This window comes from Bacillus rossius, chromosome 1 (assembly GCF_032445375.1).
Source record: "Bacillus rossius redtenbacheri isolate Brsri chromosome 1, Brsri_v3, whole genome shotgun sequence".
Lineage (NCBI taxonomy): Eukaryota > Metazoa > Arthropoda > Insecta > Phasmatodea > Bacillidae > Bacillus > Bacillus rossius.
Window position 1 is genome coordinate 371864568 of NC_086330.1, and position 22783 is coordinate 371887350.

The 22783-nt window shown below is 39.3% G+C and overlaps 1 protein-coding gene and 1 long non-coding RNA gene across 2 annotated transcripts; one reads left to right on the forward strand and one right to left on the reverse strand.

Annotated features, from left to right (window-relative positions):
- Positions 1–1013: 1013 nt before the first annotated feature.
- LOC134528466 (lysosomal aspartic protease-like) lies at positions 1014–22783 on the reverse strand. Its single transcript, XM_063362112.1, has 9 exons — positions 22575–22783; positions 19023–19206; positions 17130–17253; positions 14833–14951; positions 11139–11335; positions 10483–10605; positions 8145–8307; positions 4622–4714; positions 1014–2168 (listed from the first exon to the last, which is right to left on the reverse strand). Exons 1-9 carry the CDS (start codon positions 22646–22648, stop codon positions 1998–2000), a joined length of 1248 nt encoding a protein of 415 aa, XP_063218182.1. The 5' UTR covers positions 22649–22783; the 3' UTR covers positions 1014–1997.
- LOC134528468 (uncharacterized) lies at positions 4283–14571 on the forward strand. The gene is made up of 2 exons (XR_010074397.1): positions 4283–8363; positions 11083–14571. It is a non-coding gene; the product is annotated as an uncharacterized LOC134528468 (long non-coding RNA).

Below are 22783 nucleotides of genomic sequence, written 5' to 3' on the forward strand. Positions count from 1 at the left end.
CTTATGACCATTTGAAGAAACAATGCTCTGGTACAAAAGGGTTTGAATCAATGCCAGGTATTTAAAAAAAAAAAAATTAAAGGGTTTCTCCCTTAGTAATTATTGAAGAATTAATGATTTTTTATGTCACATCAACAGGTAATAAAAGTAACACACAACGAGGTGTACAGCCGAGGCCACACGGAAATCTACTCTATGTTCGTGATGTTCGCTGCACCAGATCGCCAGAGAGGATAGTTTAGCTCGCGACATCGGACATGCATGCAATGGGATTCAAGTGTTGATTTAGACTATGACATTCTGCCGGCTCTTACAGTATGTAAAAGTAAAAAGAAATTTGTTCATAAATTTAATATAAAAATAAAATAATTGATAAAGCAGTTGCTTACGAAGACGTCACCAAATTCATGGATTATTTAAGCATAAATTCGACTTATTTTGATAGCATTCCCTTTGAAACAAATCCCAGGCATTTCTGTATATCCTGCCTTACATATTTTTCCACCATTTTATTCCATAAACATGGATATTTTCGTAATCTTTCAATTAACTTTAACATCAACTATTTAAAGCACAATACTGAGACATAAACTTCATAAATATCAAATGCAGAAGTACACCCGTGCAAAAACATGTTTTTGTTTTATCTGGACATGCGCAAAGTCAACTATGTTTTAGAAAAATAGCCGAGAACCAAACACATGGCGACGTCGCCAACATAGCGAACACAGATTTCTGTGGCCAGCTGTATTTTACTTGCACAGCGAACATCGCTAAAGCGAGCATAGCACCCTGTGCCCGTAGCTTAAACATGAAATGTGTAGCAGCTTCTGTAAACAATTCACTTAATAACCAGTGATATGAAGATCAAGATGTATCAACTTTGTGTCATACACACAACACAATGAGCAATGTATCACATTTGAGACGTTCATAAATAAAATCTTGGGTGATGAGGCAATAGTGAAAGTTATAATTTCATCCAAATGCTACAAACACACAAAACACAGGTCTTATTGCAATTTTTTTTTATTAAAATTCGTTCCTAACTTGGCTACATCTCTTTTGTGAAACTACGGGACACTAGTTTTCCCTGTCTACAGCACCGTTAGTGTAAGGCTTGTGTAAGCATGCACAATCCCACAGACCACATGTTTACACGTATATTGCACCAAAATGAAAGAAAGCCATACATTAAATTAAGTAACATCATATAAATTTTAAATCACAACAATTTGTACTCATCTGTTTGTGTTCCAATAAATATAAATTTGTAATATCAATATGTACCTTAATGTATAGACAAATTGAATAGCAATGTAAAGTTTATTCAGTTGGATCTCTGTCATATCAACTAATTTTCCAGACAAAAGAATGCTGGCATTTTTATTTATTTCCAAGCAAATCTGTCCTAGTAATAATATATCACAATTTTTTATTGAGAAAATGAGTAGGATTTATCACTGTCTATAAAGAACACTAGTTTTGGTAAAACAGAAAATGCAAAGACACTGCATAAATGACATCGGGGTCACTGGACATAGCGAGGCACGGCACAATGCGAGTGGAGCGTTGTCAGACCATCGAGAGAAACCAAGGCCCCAGGGCCAAATAGTTTTGTAAAACATTTCAAACCTCGTGACTGACAATAAAAATTCAAAGACTGTAAACGTTACTGTGGCCATAACTGTAAACGTGATCGGTATGGATTGCATAACTTGTGAGAGTTTCCCCATAACTTCTATTATCAGGGTAGATGCAAGAATTAAAAAAAAATTATCTAAACTCCCTGGGGATTTTTTTGCCGAGTCTGTCCCTCTCTGTGGCCCTGTTGATGGAAGAGCATCTAGGGGACTAACTCGAGATAACATCTGTCACATTTCCCACGGGTGCGGTATTTTTCAAATAATTCTTGGTTCCGACTGATAATTCAACAGAATGAAATATAAACGTGATTGACACTGAACTATGAAGTGGTCCCTCCAGTTCGGGAAGCACTAGCTGGCCTGGTAGGACGGAGCGAAGCCGATGCGGTTCTTGCCCAGGTCGAACTCGGTGTAGTACTGGCCGAGGAAGGCTGCCCCCAGCGCCCACAGCTTCTCGTACGGCGGCGCCAGGTCCGAGGCCGCAAACGCGCTCAGGCACACGGTGAAACCTCCCCACGACACCTGCACACACGGCACGTCCGAGCAAACTGCCGCATTCGCTCCAACATAACGCTGCTCTGAACATGATGTGACCCCGAATGTAGAAGACTTCATTTTTTCGGAAATCAGAATCCAAGTCCATAGCGCTTGAAAATTATTTGAATTATTAAGTTCATTCCATATTTACTAGACCCTTTCTGGTGTCACTTTCGTGAGTAGAGTGGTGTACATGGTCTCTTTTGAAACACCAAGCTGCATTTAGAAAAAAAATGGTGTTTTAGAACTACAGTTCAGAAAGCAGAGACTGTTCAGAAAGAAAGGAACATGGAGAGGTGGTCTCCTGATAGGGTGGACGCAAAGGGGGCCTTCCCAGCCACAGTGAAGAGAACCAGATAGAACTCTGCTACAAACTTCATTCGTAACAATTGTTTTTTAACATAAATATTTAAATACACACATACACAATAGGTCAGAATTACAGAATGCCACAAGAATAAATACTGTAATAACCAACTAATCCAATCATTAGTCTACATCCTCTTCTCATTGGTAAACCTTAAACAAGACCCACAAAATAAAATTAATTTTTGTTCCTTTTTTTGTTGTAAGGCATTCGTGAAGAGCTGTAAAATATTATTTTAAAATGTCTTTCGAAACCCCTGACTTTTGATTTAGCATGACAAACATATGCATTATGCCAGGAGCTGGATTTACACTTAAAATTAAAGAATTTTTATCTTAAAATGTCTCTCTAACATACCATTTAGTCTTTAGCAACTTTTCATACACACACACACAGTCACGGCCACACTGGCCGAATGTCTCGACTTTGTCCATAGAGTTTCCCTTCTGCTCGCAAACACTGCCCCCCCCCCCCCCCACATGTTGCCTCCCCACCCTCCCCTCCGCCGTACAACCTTGCTGAGGAAAGGGTTTGCATTCCCTACTTTTCAGAAATCCATTCAGTTTTTTACAGAATTTAAGGGGGTGCCTCCCATTTCAGGTCAAGATTTTATATTTATATTAATCACTGATCAACTTTTAGAATTTTTCAATTGTTTAACTTTCACGAAATGAAAAATTTATACAGCGCATACTTTTTGCATAATTAGCTGCCAAAGTTACATTTTCAACGTTTAACTGCAATGCCACTGGCTACTTCAAGATTTGGTTTTCATTTATATCATAAAAACTCATTTCATGTTTCTTGGCTATCAAAATCATAACAAATATTTGAGAATTTTGAAATGCCAGGTAAAAGTAATTAATATTTTCTGAAATCAATTCAAACTATTTCTTAAAGTGGCCAGTGGCATTGCAGTTAAACCTAAAAAGTTTCATTTTTTTCAATAAAAATTCTCCTTATTTGTACAACCCAAAAATGTTAAAAAATGTAACTTTGGAGGTTCATTATGCAAAAAGTATGCTCTGTATATATATTTTTCATTTTTCTTAAGTTAAACAATTGAAAAAGTCTACAAGTTTATCTCTAATTACTGTAAATATAAAATCTGGACCTGAAATGGCAGGCATCCCTCTTAAAGTCGTTTGCTATTATAAGTTGCTACGAAGACAATGTTTTGACAACACTTCATTCTTTAATTACAGATCAATTCGTAATGCACACATGTTTATTGTTGGCCCAAGAGACACTGAGTTAGTCTTGCTTCCCCAGTCAGCAGTGTGCTTCGGGTACGACCGGTACAGACGAAGGTAGCAGAGCGTCGAGATTCAGTGTAAGAAGCGAAAAATAGCCCTGGGTCGCGGCATTTAAAAGATAAGTGAATAAAGAATGTTGTTTCATAAATTAAGTTTTTGTTTAAAAAACTAGTAATTATACTGAAATTATGTATTTGAAAAACAGAAATTCAGAATTCTGGAAATACGAGAAACCACAGTTACTTGTGGTTCCATGGAATATTTTTTCCTGTTTTGATTGAACTTTGAAATATTATTGATTGTGCTTAATAAGCTAATGACTGTTATCTTTAAAAGATTTGTGCAATGGGAGTGCATGACTTGATGTAAGTTTTAGGACGTACGCCATTGCTAAGAACTTTTTCTTTTGAAGAAAAACTAATATTTTATTTATTAGTTTTTCTTCAACAGAAAAAGTTCTTAGCAATGGCGTATGTCCAAAAACTTACATCAAGTCAAGCTAATGACTATCCCTATGGATATTTAATTCTGCTTTAAATTAATACACAGTAAGTTGTTTGTGTCCCTAAACCATAATTAATGTTGGTGAAAATCGGATACAGATTACAAACAGCAAAATCATTTTATGATTAAAATAAACAATCGGTTCTAAGACATTAGGAAACTGTGTTGTACTTGGATATCTGCAATATTTCTCTGTGTTTTACAGTTTTTGAGACACCATCTCCAATTCCCCGGAGTGTCCTTGTCTTGCGGATTGTCCCTGCCCTTGGCGAGGCAGAGGCAGGCGTGGTCGTGCCTGCACGGCTACTCACCTCCTGGATGTAGTTGCGTGCCTTCAGAGTGAAGTTCTTGCCGCCGATGGAGAAGAACATCTCGGGCAGCTTGCTGGCCGTGCTACAGTCCACCTGCACGGGAACCACACATCACTTAGAAACACACGACTTAGAACAGTCATAAGTTAGAAACCTCGAAAAAAATTCACGTAACTTAGAACTGTCATAAGTTAGAAACGATCATAACTTAGAAACACGTAACGTAGAATTATCATAACTTAGAAACAGACAACTTAGAACATGCATAACTTAGAAGATTCTATCTCGTATGTTTCTAAGTTGGGTGTTTCTAAGTTGTGACAGCACCCCCACCTGCAGCAAACAGTGAGTGTTCATGCTAGGCACGGGGAGGGCTCTTAGTTTGTCTCGACAGCCGTGTGGCAGAACACTCCCGGTACCACGTAGTGTGGTGTGACGACTGTATCAACACCAAGTTTAGTAGACTCTTTGTTTTATATCCGTTCTTAAACTGTGAAATATTTAATAACCATAACCAAGAGGGGAAAATTGTCATTGTAAACCATGCATATTATAAACATTCCATTACCTTTTCACAAATGTGGACCTGAGCAAACAACGTTCAATGTGTTTTCTGCACCGAAACCACCCTGAGCAAGTCGTTTCTCGCTAGTGGTTGGCAATTTGACTCCGTCATGCAACCAAGCGTGACAAGTTCCGCAGAGTCTTTGTTTTGCAACATTACATTATTGCATTCAACTCGCCTATCACAGACACCAGAATGAAGTGTGCACTGCCACGCACTTTGATCTTTTCTCCGAAAGGCCCCGACCAATCGCAATTCCAACCACTTTCCGCACCCACGTGGTACTTAAAACTTCACTGGTCTTTAATCATAACTACATGTAATGTTATGTATAGGTAATTAAGGGTAACCATGTGTAATGTCACATATAATAAGCAGCAGGCACGTGTCTGAAACTAAGACCATCAATTCAACTACGTCTGCGCCCAAGCGATGAGCAAGCCAACTTTGCAGTAAATGTTGACTATTCTGTCTCGTAGTATCAATCATCTACACGACAGGCCATGTTAGCACATACAGTAATAGTCCGTTATAACGTAAATTTATAACAGCGCCAAAAGTTTATTTTATAGCGAATTTTCGTTATAGCCAAAAATTAAAAAAAATCTAATTTTTGTAGCATTTTTAAAATATATTATTTTCTCGCTGGTTTTTACTATGGAAATTCACTACAAAATTAAAGGAAATATACATAAAACTTATTAAAATAACATTGTTAAGCTATATCAGCACTTGCCGACTGCAAAATATGAGACCACGTGGCCGTGATAAGGCCGTCACGCACATCGAGGCTAAGCGCACAGCGGTTTGTTTACATGGAGACGGGCGGGCGGGGTCACGCAAGGTCATGCCGGCCGCTTCTTGTCGCTTTGACCGCAGCTGGTTTGCTGGAGACATGTGCGCTAAGCTGACGATATCGGGTGCATATTTGCGGAGTTTTGAATACTTACTAACAATATGTAAATTCAAAGATGTAGTGAAATTTATTTTAAAATTTGTTACAATATTAGGCCTACTCACGTTGACACCTATTAAAAATGTCAAACACAAAAAAAAAATTTTTTAAAAAATCTCTAATTACGTTGGACAGCCATACAAATTATAAAAAATAATTTTTCCGACAATTGGTCAGTAACACAAAAATAATCACTCGTACAGACCTTTGGAAAATAACACAAAATTAAAAATCACTTTTTAAAAAACTAATTAATTTTCGTTTGCCTTGATTTCACTAGACTTTCGGACAAAATAAACGACTGGACCTCTTGGAAGTTCATCAAATCTTTCGTCGAAGCATTTGTATGCTGATAAAAACGACTGATTGTGTCAAGTGCCTCCATCATTGGCGTTTTCGACGGAACAGATACGTCACTTGGTTCGTCATCATTATTGTCATCATCTTCAGACGCTGCTTCGTTTTGATTAGAAGAGACGAGCTCGACAAGTTCCGTGTTCGTCAACTCCCCGCACACGTCAACATTATAATCAGCGCGTAGTGCCGTACACTATAGCTGTAGCAAACCGTATGTATTCGGTACTGAGAAACGGGTGCGCCATCTAGTAAAGAGTAACGAAACGTTACACACGAATTCATTTCGTTACTCGCATTTTTCGTATGTTTTACACATGCGCGTGCATATTTGATGAATTTACGTTACAAAGAACGATGTTTGTTTATTTTAAGTAAAGTATAATTTGGAAATTCGTCGTCCAAGTTTTTTACTGTTTATTAAAGGTATTGTGTGTGTAGACAAAGTTTGAGATTGGAACAGAAAATACGTAAGAAAGTATTTTTTTACAAATTAGAAATATGTATGTTTTTGTTTTTTATTATCACGTATTTTCACATTTTTTTCTTATCTTATAAGAGATAATATAATAAAGCCGCTCTAATGAGATTTAATTTTTCTTGGTTAACGAAAACTGTTAATTATCAAATATTGTTAATTGTTTATATTCTATTTATTATTATTTACGCGACGTCATACTGATACAGTACGCGTACGCAATACGACTCGATTCGTTGCTGGAACATAACATAGCATGTTATGTGGTATCAGAAGTAACGAGTAACGTAACGATACGATAGTAACGAGTACTAATTGTTATAGTAACGAATACATACGGGTACACTTTTTTTCATTACTTTTACACCTCTACCGTACACTGAAACTACACCGTACACAACACTTACGATGCAGGTGTGAGATGAGTTATGCTCATTTACGGGCTACAGTCAGCGTGATTCTAAATAAGTAATGCTCGCAGTGGGGCCCTGTCGCACTTGCTTTCGTCGCTGCGAGGCAAGCTATGCTCGCTGTGGGGCCCCACCTTGTGCGGTGTTGCCAAGACGGCCACATCATGCGCGTTGTTTCATTTTCCGGACGCGTGTAATTGAGCGAAGCTGTTTCTCATTTATTAAGGAAATTGTAGATGTTTTCTCATTGTTTTAGAGCAACATTACAGGTGTGTAATCTATTGCTATAGGGAAAATGAGCCCACGCTGCATTAGTTATTTCTGAAATTTTTATCCTACGCAGCATATGCAAAACTGACGGTGCCAATGGCAATTATCGTTATAGCGGACTTTACGTTATAGACCGTATTCGCTACAACGTACTTTCACTGTATGTACTTCTAAACTGGATCTCACAGTCACATTGTGATGTTAGGCCCTGCGTCTCCACGCTCCGCACGTTAGCGCACAGGAAAACCAGAACGCTAGCTGGCGCCTGATATCAACACCTAGCCAACACTTCATGAGACAAGCAGTAGGCATTTGTAATATAATTCTGTGTATTGTAAATTGTGTTGAGATGCTTACAACTGTCTGACCAATAATGCATGATGTTTGAAAATATGTTACACCGACCACGTGTGCAGGACACGGTGGATCGGGAACGTAACGGTGAGCAGCGGGGAACAAGGTTGGTTCACGACGAGCGGAATGACACGCACCTTGTAGCGGCCGAACGCAATGCTCTTGGCCCCCAGGATGTCGTTGATGCGGTCGACTTCGGCGGCGGGCCCGCTGATGACGGTGGTGCTGGTGTCCAGCATGGCAGGGCAGCCACCCACGCAGAACCCCAGCGTGGTGTTCACGTCCACGTGCACGTACGCCCTGCGACAACACAGTGGTCCACCCGTGTACCGTCCCAGCCGGAGCCTTCAGGGCCGGTGAGAGAAACTGAAGGCTTGGGGGAATATTTTCTCCCCATTACTAGAGCCACAGAATTTTTGCGCATTCATTTAGTCGCAAGCTAGAATTCAAACCTCCACACTGTCGCATTGTGTTCATGATTGAACCACAGTTATCTGGACACGCCCCTCTACGACCGTGAGCCAACGATGTCCAGCTAGAAGAGAAGTAAGCGAATCAGGTAGTGCCACATAACAAGGATAAAAATGTTCTCGCTAAGAAATCAACCAATGGGAAAGTAAGCATGGGTCAAGCACACCTATAACTTTGAATTCTATCCCGAGGCCAGAGGAATCCGCGAAATTTCCCGGACTCTATCCATTACCTACTTAAAGTATTTTTTTTTTTAAATTCCTCAATTTGGAAAAAATTTTTTTTATTAAAGACTGAATGTTCCCATGTCCCTAACTATAAATGTGAACGCCATGCATTGCATGATTTGGCTATTATTAGCAATAAAAATGTTACTTCGCACAACTATTAAGAGTAAACTCGTGCATTGAGATGTCTCTGAACTCTACCGGCTCTCCTGTCCCTTCGTCATCGTGCAGTGCAGACTCTCGTTAACGCTGCGGTAACTCCCAACTGCCAGTCCGGTCCGAGTCCTTCACCAACACCCCACATTGGAGTTGTTCTGAGGTAGACTCTGCTGTTATAGCTTTAGATGAGGCACAACTCAAATTATAATCTTTTAACAAAACAGTGAGTTCACAAGAAATATTGCCGTCACCTATAAACAGAGTTGGAAAAAATAAGTTTTTTTATTGTAAAAACAAGCTTTTCTATTATATTAGTTATTTTGGTTCTCGGCATGTTCAAAGAAAGCCATACAACCGCTTTCTGCCACTCATGTTAAACCAGAACTGAGTTCCAGCAAATCTACACATCTGACTGGGACTTAACCACAGAAATAATCTGATATTATGTTATTATGTTATTAGGTATGTCATCAAATACCATACCTCAGTCCTTGCCATGTTATGGCTTATGGCCTCCCTCCTCGCCACTAAGCAATTAAGCTTTCATTCCCACAGGAAGAGTATTCTCCATAGAATGGGTGTTTCCCACTAAGTAGGGATTTACAGTAATTGGGGATTTCCAACAATAGGAATTTTTTTATGTAATAAATTTATTTATTTCCTATTTTTTTATTTTATTTTAAGTCTACATTCACAAATTAATTTATTTTAGAGGCGTATTTAGATGGGTATAGTTTACAACTTAATAAAATAATTTAAATTATAAGATCTTGATTAGGATCTATATATTTGTTCCTGTAGATTACAAGAAAAATTATTGAGCTAACTTTTATTGCTATTAGAGTGAAATCAGACCTCTTTTTTTAATAAAAAAAAAGATACATTCTGTTTAAAGATACATTATTTTTTTCTATATAAAACCTCTTGGTTTAAACAGTGGTTTTAACTACTATCGTGATTTAAACCAGACAACATTTGAAGTAATAATACATTTGAATAGTAATACCTAATACATTTGAAGTAACAAAACTATCTTCATTATACTATCAATAATACTCATATTTACTTATCTTATATCTTTAAACCGAGCAATTCTTGTATGTGTGTGTGTGTGTGTGTATATATATGTATATATGTGTATGTGTGTGTGTGTGTGTGTGTGTATGTATATATATATATATATATATATATATATATATATATATATATATATATATATATATATATATATAAAATCTGAATCTCGGAAACAGCTCCAACAATTTTCATGAAATTTAATATGCAGGGGGTTTCGGGGGTGATAAATCGATCTAGCAAGGATTCATTTTTAGAAAATGTAGTTTTATCCGTGTTTTCAATGATCAACTTTATCGATAATCAACTTAAACATAAATGACTCTTCCTTACATCTATTGGTGAGTCGCTCAGCTCTCGAGTTCTAGTCTACTGGTAGGTAACTGTTACCGTGAAGATGGCATGTAAAAGGTCGACCGAACATCGGTGAAATCTTCGCCTTCGAAGTGGCTAAAACCCAGGAGAAAAGCAACTCCGAATATGACGATAATTTAATGCGGATCGGAGAGACGAATGGTACTACTTGCGAGAAGAATGCACTGACCCGTCCATCTGGAACTGCCAGTACAGCTTGGTGGTGACCTGCACGAAGGTAAGACTGCCGTTGTAGTGCTTGGGGTCGGAGCCCCCCAGGAACAAGCTGCCCCCGTGGCTGCTGGTGTGGTCCCTGCAACAACAGTGGAGCAACACGTTCATTTGGTGCGTGCAGCTGCTTAGGCTTTTGGAGATCTGTAAGGAACACACACACACTACGCCCGCCCACACACACTCGTGCACCCACACATATACACACACACGCACGTGCCCGCACACACACAGACACACTATACAATAAAATTAATTTTTTAAACATAATAATTGTAATTTTAAGGAAGTAATATATGTTTTCGTTGTCTTTTTAGTGGGTTGATGCTAGAATTATAAATATAATAATATATATATTTTTAATACAAAATATTTTTCCATATAAAATTTAAATTTTTTTATTTTAAATTTTAGGGTAAAAAAATATGTATGTACATGTGTATGTTTCGTGGGAAAAGGGGGGGGGGGGGGGAAATTGATACTAGGTGTTTGTAATTTCAAGAAATATTGTTTGTTCCAGATTTTTGTCGACACAGAATATTTTTATTTGTTACTACAGTAATATCACAGTACCGCCAACCCCGCAGCACGAGGTGCCACATGCACTGCGCTCACCTGTTGAGGTAGAAGGAGAAGATGGGCCGGGCCACCAGCCCCTGCTTCACGATGTTGTAGAAGAAGGGAACCGCCCCGTCGATCGCCAGCCCGCTGTAGCCCATCCCGAACACTCCGTCCGCCTTGGAGAAGGCGTAGATGAGGGGCAGCTGCGTGATCTCCGCGAACGTCTGGTTGGTTATCTTGATGTGGCCCATCTGCGACACGCACGCCCCAATCATCGACACTTTCCTGGGGCAACGTGACAGGCACAGGGTTCCCACGCTCCTTGAAAGTCCTTGAAAGGTGCTTGAAATGGTTTGAAGTAATCAAGAGCCCTTAAAAGTGCTTGAAAAAACATTTAGGTGCTTAAAAGTGCTTGATAAAATTTACACTGTTTGTAAGAGTTATAATTACGTCGTATTTATTTAGAACAAGTTAAAAGTGGGGAACAGCAATTTAATTTTATGATATTTATGGTATGTTCAAATAAATTTCACATAGATTAATGCCCCGTTTTTCGACGGCATATGATAAGATATCTTCTATGTACTATTTTTATCGGCAGTTATGGTGTTATCAATGTTTTTGTTCTGATAAAAGTTTGGTATAATGTTTAACTCAGCCCGTTTGCAATGTTTCTGTTCCTCCAATAAGCTTTTATCTTTCTGTTTGTAAGTAATACACAGAAGAAAAAAAAACAATTCTGCACGTGTTCAAAATATACGTACTAAAATTATTTCATAATACTTGGGTCCTTGAAATTTTTGAAAAAGTTCTTTGAATGTGCTTGAAAAGTGCTTGAATTTTCTTAGATAGAAGGAGTGGGAACCATGAGGCAGTATGACAGGCCGCTGTTGCTGCAGGTCCGGGAACCATGCTACGCAGGAGTTGTACACGTATTCGGTGTGATGGCGAGAAAACTTTAATAACGATGATTTCGGCCACTAGTAGGTGTACGAGACCTGTAACGGACCCGAAAGTGGAAATTTGTACCGAAGTGACATCACAGCGCTAAAAGAATTCCACAAACAAGAATTCCGCGTCGTAAGCTTGCGAGGACATTTGCCAGCGGAATGGTAGAATCACGCATCCTAAACATTTAGCCTTTTTTTGACTTATTTATCAGCCATTTGCTGGCATATTTATTTCCTGGATCCATAACCTTTTTTAGTAGGAACCGCGGTAAAGGGTCAGGCGGCGGTGTTCAGTAAATTTTAAAGTTAAACGTCTTGAAGCAGCTGACAGACGCACCCCCTCTCCGGGAACGGGAACGCAAATTAGTCGCTGGAAGACGCAGCACTGACTTTCAGAACTCAAGTAGCCTTGCGTGTGGGAATTGGATCTACGAAATGAGCTAGTGAGGCTGCTGACAGCAATGTCATCTGTACCCGCAAGGGGAAGAGACGGGCACTGTGCCGCTATGTCGCACATGGGCCTGCCTTCAAGGCTGGTGAAAGCACTATTACTGTCATCAGGAGTTGTAACCTACTTCCGTTCTATTTTTAAAATAATTTATTTTCAATTCAATTTTTTTTACGTACTTAGGGTGGCCACTCTGTTGACAAAACCAAATTCTAGGTTTTCCTCCAGGAATTTTCAAGCTTTCTCTATGAAATTTCATAATATTTATAAATTCATAAAAATATATGTAACGCAGCTAACGACATTGGTGACATTAGAGCTGAAACCAAATTAACGATTTAGTATTATACATCAACTGTTTAATATTATGACAAACTAGAATATACAGTCCTTGATTAACGGACACTTAATTTTGTTGTTTTTAATTTGGTTAACGGATGTCTTGTGACTGCTGACATTTCCACAGGGTTGGTGCTTCTAGAATACACCACCAGAGCGCTGCACTGCTTACAAACGTGAATAAGTTTTGCACGCATGCGTAATGGTTATCAAAGGATAGCGCAACTGTATCTGCGTATCCTTTCTCCCGCATCTATAAAAAAGGAGGGTAAGACTTGGCTGCAATACATACGATGCGCTTGTCTAAGAAAACAGCAGCCAACCCAACCCTTCCACTGGCCCGTAAGTCCTGTGGTGACAAGGGAATCTGTGCACGTCGTTCAGTCGTTTGCCAGACGGTGATGTACACTAGGCGCTCCATGGCCAGCCATTAGTCCTTCGTTGCATTCACAGAATTATTATTATCAACATTTTTAATTCAACACAGACATATGGATAAAAAAAAAATCATGCTAAATCAGCCTCTTGATTCGGAAAGGAGGAGGTTTGAAGTGAGTTTACCCTTCAGTAAACAACTGCCCCTCCATTAAAGGCATGTGAGAAAAAACTATCACTTTCCACGCGCTCTCACATATTTCGGGCCGCTTTTACAAACACAAGAGTCGGTACAGTACCGTGGCTGGCGCGAGTCCGTGCCGCTGCAAACGGTGCTGTCGCCGTCACCGTACCATGACCACCAGATAATTGCGGACGATATTTCCATTACCATGCAACTGGTGGATATTCACGTTTAGTTGCCAGATGACGGATGAAACAATGTCCATTTAGAATAGAAAACAATGTGAGATTGCGGTCGGTGAAGTTACGGGCTCGGCCGGCCACTGCATCGTCACGTCACTGGTGTGTGTAAATTGGCCTTTCCTCATATTTTTCTTTCTCTCACCCTAGCTCTTTCCAAGGTCAAGCTCTTTCCAAGGTCACCAGGCTAACCTGTCTACAACCTTCATGCTTGCTGCGCTGTGATGCGTCATCCCGCCGCGCTGCCTGGCATGTCACGAGTCGGCCGTAGAGTTTCAACATCGCATGTTAGTCATTTTTGGAAAGTCTACATGATTTAATTAACGCACGTTTTGCTTAACAGACATTTCTGGGAATGTAACCTGTCCATTAATAAATGACTTACTGCATTCCTGTAAGACTATAATCTTTCCTTGGTATAGGTAAGTGTATTTCCTGAACATACCAGATTTAGTTGCCCTTTTATGGTGTTTAAACTAAGACAGTAGCAAACAACAGCTAAATTTTATGTAGAGAGAGCATTGGTATAAATGATACAGCAAACCATAAGGGCACAACTAAAATTACTTTAGCAGCTTACACATTAAAATAGTAATTATTAACGAACGTAATTAAAATTCTCACCAGTATTTTTGTTAGTTGAACACTATAAAACATTATCAAAACTTTAAATTCTCCATACAGAATCTTTCAGTCAGAGTTATCTACAAATTATGAATTAATACATGTAAAAGTAGGTACCTCCAGACTAAAAACTAATGATCACTTTAATACTACATAGCTGTAGAAAAAATATACATCAAAATTAAGTAAACAGTTTGATAAACATATTTTTTTTCTTAGGTAGCCTTAAATAACTTAATTATTAAAGCACAATGAGTTCAACACTTTTTTTTGTCCTAACATTAATGTTTTACAAAATGATAGATGTGAATAGATAATAAAACAAAAATTACATAAAAAAGTTACCCTAAATAAAAAGCAGGAACCAAAAATGAAAAACTTACAAATACAATACTACCCCTAAAAAAAAAAAATTAATACCAATATGAAAAAATTATTAAAAATTAAAAACATGTTGGATGCTAAAAACTATTTAACATAGTCTATGAGTTTTTAAAATGGAAATTAAAAAAAAAATGTACAATGGGATGGATTCATGAAAGATAATGTTGGAACTGCCCCATCACCACAGCCTGACGCTGGTACGCACGTTCACGATGTCCGTGGAGAGGAAGCCCGCCAGCGTCGACGAGCCCATGCTGACGTTGAAGGGCTTGCCGTTGCTGTGGTACGTCGACGACTCCTTGTGGTTGTACTTCTTGTGCAGCACTGAAACACAGCGCGCGTCACTCCGCTTCACTACAAGTCCTTGCTGTCCAGCAACTACCGTCGGCAGAAGATAGTACTGCTACGAGTGGGGGAAACAGTTTTGAAAAGGATAGCACATTTATTCATTAACCACTATTTACACTATTAATAAAATTAAAACACTTGAAATGTCTGGCCACTAAACAATCACTCTTTCGTTGCAGTTAAGTGTGTTACTAGTGAAAAACAAAAGTATTGGGTTAAGGTTGTATGAAAAATATCAAGAATAAAAACAATGTAATCCTAAAGTAAGAGAATAAAATATGATACAATTTAGGACTCTGTAATGATAATAAATTAAAATGCAGCACACATCAATATCTACTGAAACGACACAATGAAAACATAAGTAATTAATTTGAAATAATCAATGCTTTTTCTTGGAGAAAATCAAGGGCCGATTTGGAAACTCAAAACAAAAACTCATTCGGTAAGCTAAGAAATAGCATCAGATCGTGGATGCATACTGTTACCCATTTCATTTAATATGTCTTCTGTGTTATCTTCCTCAGAGTGTATCCTCGTTTGTGTGTGGGCCTATCTTTCACGTATGTCTGTAGAAATGCCATTTGTCGTGAACATTCCCACCGCTTGAAAGGAGCAGCTTTGTTCCCACTTCTATAATAAGCTTTCAAACGCTTTACACTACTTCGGTACGGATCCCGCAACTTTATCCACATGGTTTTGGCCATATCACCCGAGATAAAAAGGTATTAAATAATTTACAACACATGCAGGTATTATTACAGGCCTGGAAATTTCGCAGATTCATCGAGCATCAGGCTTAACATTGAAGTTGTTTGTAGACTCGAGAGTTCTGTATTGTTTAATGGCTTTTTTTAAATTTTATTTTACAGGGAAGTTCTAAAAACTATTTATTTCTACTTGTGAAAGAAACACAGAAAACACTTATCAATAATTTATAACTTTACATAAAATTAATCTGCAGTATTTCAGGCATTGATGGATTGATATAACTAAGAATAAAAAACGCAAACCTTAACGGAATAAAACAATACTATCAACTGCTCTGTAATTATAAAAATAATGATTCTATTTTCAATATTTCTGCCCATATGTTGAATTTTAGTCTTGTGTCATGCAAATGTTTATCATAGGTATCATACAGCACTTTATTAAAAGTTCTTCAACTGATTTTCCTTTCATCCACCACCTGCCAAACACTAGGAAACCCGCAGAGAGGATGGAGTGGGGGGGACCAGAGTCCGGTTCGTTTCCGCCCGAGACCTGAGCCTTGTCGCTCCACCCCAGTTGTGTCGAGACCTGTCTGGTCGCAGTGGCTCTGCGCCCGCAGAGAACAAGCAAATGGAATTTCTCACTGGACTCGAGTCAGGTCAAGTCAACTCCAGACCACTATCTGTGGCGCCAGAGCTTCAAGTTGTTTGTAATTCATGGACATAAGTCTAAAGCGCAACAATTATCTTATTTTTCAGATTAATAAAATACTGTCGAAAAGCAAGCAAGGTGATACGAGAATTTGATCCTGTTGGTGTACCTAGTGCCTTGCCGTGACCTTGTTCGCAGATAACGCAGCGACTGGACTCCAGCAGACACAATGACAACAGAGCCTCCCCCTTGCTTCTTCCCCTTCCCCACAAGCAGCTCAGATAGTTTGCTCCGCCCATCCACTAGTTGCAGCACGTGGCCAGTAGCCCAGCGCACTATACACTTTTACTAGCGAGGCCCCTTACTAAGAGTGCAGTTTGTACAACACACTTTTCAAAATTTAATCTTGAGAAAAAAAAAAAAATTTACCAAGGAAATGACAATATAAAATCAATGGCTCACGTTTACACGTGATCATTAAAACACATGAAAAGTAAGAAACGGTGAGCACAGATTAAAAAAAAAAATAAAAAAAAAAAGGATTTTCAGCCTAGCTAATTGCTAAAAATGCTGTAGTTCGTCTGTGTTTGGTGATTGGTTGAGTTTATTTCAGGTACATGTATACTGTCAGCACACTGATCACAATAATTCCTGGATGGCCCGGCAGGTGGCTGCCAGTCGCAAATAAGAAACTGCTGGCATGCTGTAGTCTAATGGGCATCATGGAAAGTGCCTGCCCAGGAGACAACTGGCGTGGGGACGAACGTCACGGGCGGACGACGTGCCACTCACGGCAGGGGACGCTGAACCACGAGCAGCGGCTGGACGGCACCCAGGAGTTGCCCCACGCCGTGTCGAACACCACGGCCAGCGGCTGTGCAGGCTTGCCAACCCCCACCAGGCCGTAGAACTCCGACTGCACAACACGTGCCAGCACTCCAACACCAAATACTTGTTCATTCCAGTCACACATAATAGAATATAACAAAATTATATATTTTGACGTGATGTCTAATATATCGATGAACGCCAGCTGCACGCACAAAAAAGTGTCCCGTTACACACATTGTTCCATTACGCTCAATGTACGCTTGTGCCGCATCTATCTCTCTTCCACTCTATTGGAACCATCAATTTGACTTTTTCGAGGCACATTAAACTTGAAACACTCCCATTCATTTCCTACTTTTCCTATTAACGTCCTATCCTTAACAGAATAACACAGATTGGAAGAAGTTAAATAGCAAACATGTATAAAAGTTATAGTTAAAATAGTCTCTTCGTTAAAGTAATATAATGAGTGCAAATAAAAGTAAATTTATCAATTAAATTGTATATTTCATTTCACTCCGTCTTTATATCCATACAAAATAGTGATAATTCAATAAAAATGATTCAATTTTTATTCATAAAAGTATGCAATCATTTCATCAACGTTTTGTTATGATGTCACGTTAAACTATCGTTCGTGAACTGACTTTACAGACAGCCAATTTTTTTTATACAGTTAGCTTATTCAGGAAAAGAGCGCAACAATTTTGTCAAAAAAATCGTTAGTAGGACTTGCCAACCTCTATACCATTGTTTTATCATGGGCCGCAAGAATAAAGCGATTTGTCATTTGCAGTGAGAGAAAAAAAAGCACTACAAAAAATTAATTCTCAGTGAATCATGAATTAAAAGCATGCTTTCATACATGCACAGAGGTCTTCAACTAGCGTGGTTTAGCACATTCTGATCCGGCACCAACTAAGCAGCTCGCATACAAACTTTTGTCAGGTGGATTCCGACTGTTGAATTACTTGTTGCGGTACTGAGCTGCCGGTGTTTTAGTTCACTTGTAGTTTATCATTAGTGTCTTTTACTCATTTTTCATTTCAGTAGTGTTTCCTGTTTCTAGCTGGTTACATTTAACATTTGATTTATTGAAGAAGATATCTGAATCACGAACACAATGTGATTTAAACATTTATATATTTACTTTTTCTTGCTATAAGAGTATCTTATTATTATTAGTTTGAAAAAACCATTTTATTGTTTATTATTAATTTTTCTTTGATTTTCCGTTAAAACTATATTGACGTTCTACAATCCAGAAAACTGGTAATCCGGCATGGTTGCAGTACCAAACATGCTGAATTTAAGACCTTTTACTGTTATACAGAAAAAAATACAGTTGAGCATTACTGTCTGAACAGTCTCTGTTATCAAATGTCTTTGATTCAGATCGCTTCTTAAAAATAATCATTGTGGAAATGTACCTACCCACAAAATGTGAAACACAACAAACCTGCTATAAAGTCGGAACTATTGAAATGAAAACAGGCAGTAAGAATCAGGGGCGTAGCCAGGGAAGGCTTTTAGGGGTTCAACCCCCCCACCCCCCTTAGCCCCAAATCTTTAATTAATTTCTTATTCATCACTCAAACAAATTTCATTAATAAAATTTTAACCATTACAATATTTAAATTCAAATACTGAAAACTGCTAAAATAGCACTATTTTACACCTTGTAATCCAAATTTTCCCGGGGGAGGACCCCCGGACTCCCCACTTTAATACTTCCATGCTTCTTAACACCCCTTATACACAAATCCTGGCTATGCCACTGGTAAGAATAAAGTAGGGCGACCACGCAGAGGTCAACACTGGCCACAGACCATGCCGGACCGCGCGCACACTTACGTCCAGGAACTTGAAGAGCGCGATGGAGTCGTTAGTGGGCTTGGGCTTGTGTTGGGGCGCTCCCCAGCCGTCCGCGAGGTGCGCGTACTTGGACAGCGGCCGCTCGGCGCGCAGCACATCCTCCAGGGACGTGCCCACCTCCGCCATCTGCTGTCGGGGGGACTTCATGCGGTACAGCGGCACCCTGCGCCAGTGCCGTCAGAGGACTACAACTCAACGCACACTTGAACAAACCAGCTGGACGGCAGTACCCATGAGTCCTAAAACCTTGGCAATGGAATTTTCAATAGGAAAAATATATTATCGCTGCCAAGAATCTAACCTGTAACTTTTGATCTTACTGGCAATGATTCCCAGACTACAACGCATCAATTTATAAAACAACCACATGTCCGACATGATGTTTTAACCATATACAGGATCACAAACTCATTAAGTCTGGTTTGGAGGTTTTTTTTCTTCCATTCTGACAAGAGTATCAAAACCAGGAAAATTGTTTTTATAGCAAAAATATTCCTAACATGATGATTTTTAATTTTGATATTTATTTTTTGGACCATATTTTAGTTTCATTACCATCACAGAAAGTTTACATTGTGAAAGTGAAGTCTAACTGACCATGAACAGCTGTAAAAAAAAAAGGGTGATTATTTTAAAAATAGACACTGTTTATTAATAATGTGGAGTACTGTTGCCCCAACACCTGCTAGACCAGGAAGGTGGGGGAAGGCAGTGGATCCCTAACGGAACACCACGCTCGCTGACGACTGGCCCAGAGTTGAGCAACTGCGGTTGCGAGCAGAGCACAGCTCAACTGCGACTCGGTGACCGCGCAGGAACGAGAGTGTGAGATTTCAGCAGTCCCACTCCGTTGCTCGCTCGCGAAAAAACAGAAACGTGTCTATTATACCTTTCAAGGCCATTTTTACCTCAAAATGAAAGAAGACAATTTTATTAGAAATCAGCACCTTTCAAGGGAAAATAGAATCCATAAACAAGTACAAAAATTATATATATTATTTTTTTTATTTTTTGGACAATAGTTTGTGAGGATTAGTTACAAATTTTGTTTCTGCTTCTTGTATAAGAAGCTTGAATACGCTTGCAATTGGGTTTTCTCCCATTGGCACGGAGTTCTCCCCCCAACTTATCCTCCCATTTCCCTGCGTTCTTCCGTAAGTCCTTCAAACCTGTCGCAGCTCAAGCCCACTCCACTCCCACTGACCTCTGTGTGTCTCCTCCCCCGGGACCACTTTAACCAGCCTCCCCAGTCTTCCTGCCTTGCTCCACCCAGCTGCTACGTCATCACTGATGGCTTCTCCTATGTGCTCATCGCCCGCCTCGTTGTCCTGCACTGTGCCTTCTCCGGCTCCTTCACCAGGCACGGCCCCCACTCCGCTCCAGAACCAGGTAGGACTGCTTCCCCTATTCCCCCCTTCCAGGGACTACCTTTGATACCTCTAACCTTCCTTCATGTAACCCTGATATTGATGCTACACACATGCAGTTGTGTGTGCTTTTGCACAGTATTGCATGTAAATGGATATTAAGTAACAATGAATAAACACCTATTTTATATACATATATTAGAGGACCATGTGGTTACGTGATCAGATCACATGCCTTCCACCAATGCAAGTAAAAAAACTTTTTTTCTTTTCACAATTGCGAAATATGGTCAGGAGTGAACGCAGGGAGATGGAGAGATTATGATATATACCAACCCCACAAAAAAAATCCTACAAAATCTTATCATTCCCACAAACAATTGAAAATAATTCACAAGCAAAGAATTTTACTCCCCAATTCACTCCCTTCCCAACATGAAATTCTGCTTATGCTCCTGAGCTCAAGCATGTACATAATTTTTTTTGGGTTGAGGGGGAGGAGGGGAGTATGATCACTTAGCCTGCTGTTTGCATAAAATTCTTTACTTCTGTTGGCGATATTGATGTGTCGTTCTAGAATGATTCGTTCATATATGAACGAATCTTTGAGCAAACAAAATGAAGTGATTCATTCACAATTTAAATAATCAGTTCTTCGAGAGTCAATTCCTCGAAAACTGAATGGGCAGAACAATTCCTTTAACCAAACGATTCATTTGAATTAGTTTCATGTAATGATTTATTCTTTTCGTTCTTCTACGGGATGTGGCTCTTATCAAGAGTCATAACTCATTTACCCTTTGGAGTATTAGTTACATAATTGCGCCTGGCTGATTATAGTAATTTGCTCGGCTCGGATAGCTGAAATTCCAGACATCTAGCTGTATACTGACTGTTGGTCACTGCAAATGTTTCCTGCAGTATTACATATACAACTTGGGAGTATTCGCATACATAATTACATTAATGATGATTAATTTATACTCGTGTCTGAGTAAGATTACACCAGGTAACATCCTGTGGGAAGCCATGGTGTACCTGGGTTTTTCGTGGTAGGTTGATTGTGCGATGGTTTACCACTGCTTTCCGTGAAAGGATATCGCAATCCCCAGTCCTGGACCTGAGTGAGAAATTTTTCTAAAGTGAAAAATTCCCGACTCGGCCAAAAATATAAATTTGTACCTTTAGTTTTTCGACCTGAAGCCCGACAAACCGAATTCAACATGTCAGGCATAATTACATTTGATAATGACATTAGTGTTTGCAAAATTACATTAATATTGATATAAGTTCAACAGCTGACAACTTAATATTACAATTTTATCTAAATTAAATACTACTTACTGTTAAATAAACTTGTTTTCACATGTTATTTTTCTTAAATTATATTTATTATTTAAAATCGATATAAGTAACTAAACAACCTGGTTTTAGGGCTGCTTGAAACGGACAATACAAGTAATGTGAAGTAATTAACCCAACAATGGTAAATCTGGTGCATTTTGCATGTTATCGTTGACATGGTTATTGTTAGTTTTATTATTTATAAATATTGTGTTTGTATATGTGAAAAATTAACTTTAAACTAGTATGTTGACATTGTCAGGTGTTGTTAGATAATTTTTATAGTTACCCTATTTATTTTATCAAGTTTAATTTACACTTTTGCATACACACGTTCACGCAGCGATTACCAATTGCTCCGACTGCTGACGGAATGATTCATTTCATTACTTTTTGGTGGCCTACAGCTGTGCGCCAATGGCCATAGGGTCGTTTGATTTCTTATTCGAAGCCATTTTCACTATCGTATCATCGATAAAATTGCCATACGTAGATTAACACCCATGCCCGGGACTCGAACCCAGAGCCCCTCGCACCGTAAGCCGGTGTGCATCCGACAAAGGTCATTTGACGAACGAATCCAAGCAACGAATCAGACTGGCCGCGTGTGTGGTTCTCGTCTCTTCTTTCGCAGTTTCGTTCGTCTGACTCGCGTTCAGCTTTCAAGGATTCGAGTTTCAAAGAACCGATTCCTTACAACGCGAACGATTCACACGATTTCGTTCGTTTTGAACAAATCCTTCACGAACGACACATCACTACTAAAATTTAAAATTTATTTCAGCCCGGGTAGGTGCGGCCTCGTGCGAGGCAGTGTTACCTGATGATCTGCGCGCGGCAGGCGAGCTGCAGGGCGGCGAGGGCCGCCAGTAGCGCCCACACGGCAGGTGACATGGCTGCGGGCTGGATACAGACTCACTGCCTCACTGACTCGTCCAGAATGCAGGTCTCCACCCGAGAAGGGGGTTCCCGCTGTGACTCACAGTCTCCTTCCCCCTCCTACTCTTTCACGTGTTACGTCATGTCTCG

What these genes read in the sequence shown, in the direction of transcription:
- LOC134528466 (XM_063362112.1), bottom strand. Translation starts at nt 22,648, where the DNA reads ATGTCACCTGCCGTGTGGGCGCTACTGGCGGCCCTCGCCGCCCTGCAG. An exon ending in TTCTCCTTCTACCTCAACAG is followed by an intron (nt 10,606 to 11,138) that starts GTGAGCGCAGTG and finishes CTGTTGTTGCAG; the next exon opens with GGACCACACCAGCAGCCACG. An exon ending in TGGCAGTTCCAGATGGACGG is followed by an intron (nt 8,308 to 10,482) that starts GTCAGTGCATTC and finishes GTGTTGTCGCAG; the next exon opens with GGCGTACGTGCACGTGGACG.